Here is a 2223-nt window from a genome sequence, read left to right on the forward strand (position 1 = left end):
ACCTATTGGTCACACGGTCCCCGCACATCTATTCTCGTTTAAAAAAGCCTCAGCTGCTCACCTTCTAATTGATAGGTGACTTGGATCGTAAGCAAGCTCGTAACCATGGTGATCTGAGGATTGGTAGGAAAGGGACGGTTATGTTTGCAGTCTCAGTCGTTTGCTCGGTTTCACACTTACTCAAAACATGGCTAGAGATAACAGGATGTGAAACGATACTGTTGGCTAGCTATTGAATGAGCGTTAAACTGACATGGTGGATTCAGTTGAGTTCTCTGCATTTAACCTTATACAATATATTTCACATGAGCTGTACAAACAGGAGTACATTTTCGATTTCCTCGAAGCCTCCTTACATGAAGACGGATACTGAGAGTGAAGTAACGTGATGCTGCCCCGTGTGGCCTTCGTATGTAGCGATTTCTCGTGCGTTACGTTTCTTTGGCGAACTTACTTCTTGTGGACAAACGGATGTCTCCTCAGCTGGAGACTGTTGATTGGATACCATATGACCGCAAAAAGTTCTGCATGTTTCGTTTGACGCTTCATCTGTATTACTATCTACAGATATCAACAAAATGTTAATTTTGGCCGATCGGTTGCGGATGGTAGAGTGGGCTACGCAAGCGTTGATTACCTTGAGAAGCGAGAAAAGCTGAGCAAACACGTGATCTGTAAACAAAGCTTTGTCACCAGAAACTCCGGAACAATGCAAATAGTTTGCAAAGGACGGATATCGTCTCCGTAGTCGAAGCTCGGCTCACCATAAAAAACTCTAGCCACCTTTAGAGTGTGTGGAAAACGATCGAGTATATAAACCCGCTCACAGAACCAGCGAAATGTAATGGCTTCTCAAGCTGCTACAAAGAAATTGGTTGAGAGTTTACCGGTGATTGGGCTACCGTTTGATACCGCCCAGAGCTGCGGGTACGTTCTTCAACGCCTGCAAGAATGGTAGGCTAACAGCCATAACTTCGCGTGACGGATTTCATGCTGATAACTCCAGGACTTTGTCAAGCTGTTCCAATGTATGATGCTGAAGTTTATGTGATACAGTGACAGGGTCGCTCGGACGAAACTGTTGACATTCGCCCCCAATTTGCTTCGGTTATCTATTCCAGATATCCGATGACCTATTGCAGCAAGCAGTCATGCATAGCTTCTCTAGTGAGCGTTTGGGCGAGATGGGAAGATGCTGCACCGATTTGAGAGTAAATTTGTTGGGTTTCGCTATCGGCTGAAAGTGATGCAATCACCGCGTCATCGTCATCCTTGCTGACTTTTTATCAAGATATTAGGCGCGATAATGCACCACCATGAAAAAAAGGTTGCCTTTGTTTTGAGTTCATGCTACCACCATGAAAAAAAAGATGACATTGGTTTGTAAGTCATGCTTATATCGCAGTCTGGCATTAGGGGCGGTGGTGATTCCACACCAAAGCGTGGAAGCACTGGATTCGAGTTCTGCTCTACTTGGAGCTTATTAGCAGTACACATCATTAGCTATGCCGGGATTTGAACGTTGGATATCTGACATGCGGGGCGAGCCTGTTAGCACGTACTCCAGACCTGTGCATGATGTATTCCTTGAGTGATACACGCGAGCCAGTCTGTATCTTCAAACCCCGACACTGAAAAGAATTTTTTGCTGATAAACTGGATCGGTTTTGTGTCTTCGGGTTGCAGAAAATGCGATATCGGAAAGCTATGACTCTAGCCTATTTTAGTATAATCAATTCAGATCCTTGAATAATTCGAGCATTCAAACGCTGGTTTCACCGACTGGTGTCATTTCCGTATATTCGCGTCGTGAACTTCAACAACAATTTCATTCTATCGCACTGCTTCCTGTGTGAATCTCTATGCAAGCCCTGGTTTCCACTAAATTAACGAAAGAATATGACGATCTGATAATGGGATCAGAGACTTTTGAATAGGGCATCGTTTCCCTTGATCCATCTACCATAACGAAGAGTTCTTCATGCCTAATTGAGTTCGAGATAACATGTGATAGTATTTGCTGATAAGACGTCTTGAATCGGAAAACAATGTGTTCCTTCTGCCAAATTCTAAACTCGGCCCGAAATATTACAAAAATTAATCTTTATTCATCATCATCATCATCATGAGACGAACGCTGGAAGGTCTCCAAAACCCCGGTGTTCAAATCGCCTGTGACGCCTTGCCGATCTGGAATACGCAGACGAAATCGTTCTCATCTTC

The 2223-nt window shown here is 44.0% G+C and overlaps 1 protein-coding gene across 1 annotated transcript in view; it reads left to right on the forward strand.

The window, feature by feature from the left end:
* Positions 1–844: 844 nt before the first annotated feature.
* Positions 845–2223, forward strand: part of T265_09097 (hypothetical protein) — a gene marked incomplete at both ends in the record, with an annotated part of 14009 nt that continues 12630 nt past the window's right edge. The window contains one exon of the mRNA XM_009175085.1: positions 845–927. Within this exon, the coding sequence (XP_009173349.1) occupies positions 845–927 (83 nt within the window). The remainder of the gene's footprint in view (positions 928–2223) is intronic.

Source organism: Opisthorchis viverrini (assembly GCF_000715545.1).
Source record: "Opisthorchis viverrini unplaced genomic scaffold opera_v5_256, whole genome shotgun sequence".
Taxonomy (NCBI): domain Eukaryota; kingdom Metazoa; phylum Platyhelminthes; class Trematoda; order Opisthorchiida; family Opisthorchiidae; genus Opisthorchis; species Opisthorchis viverrini.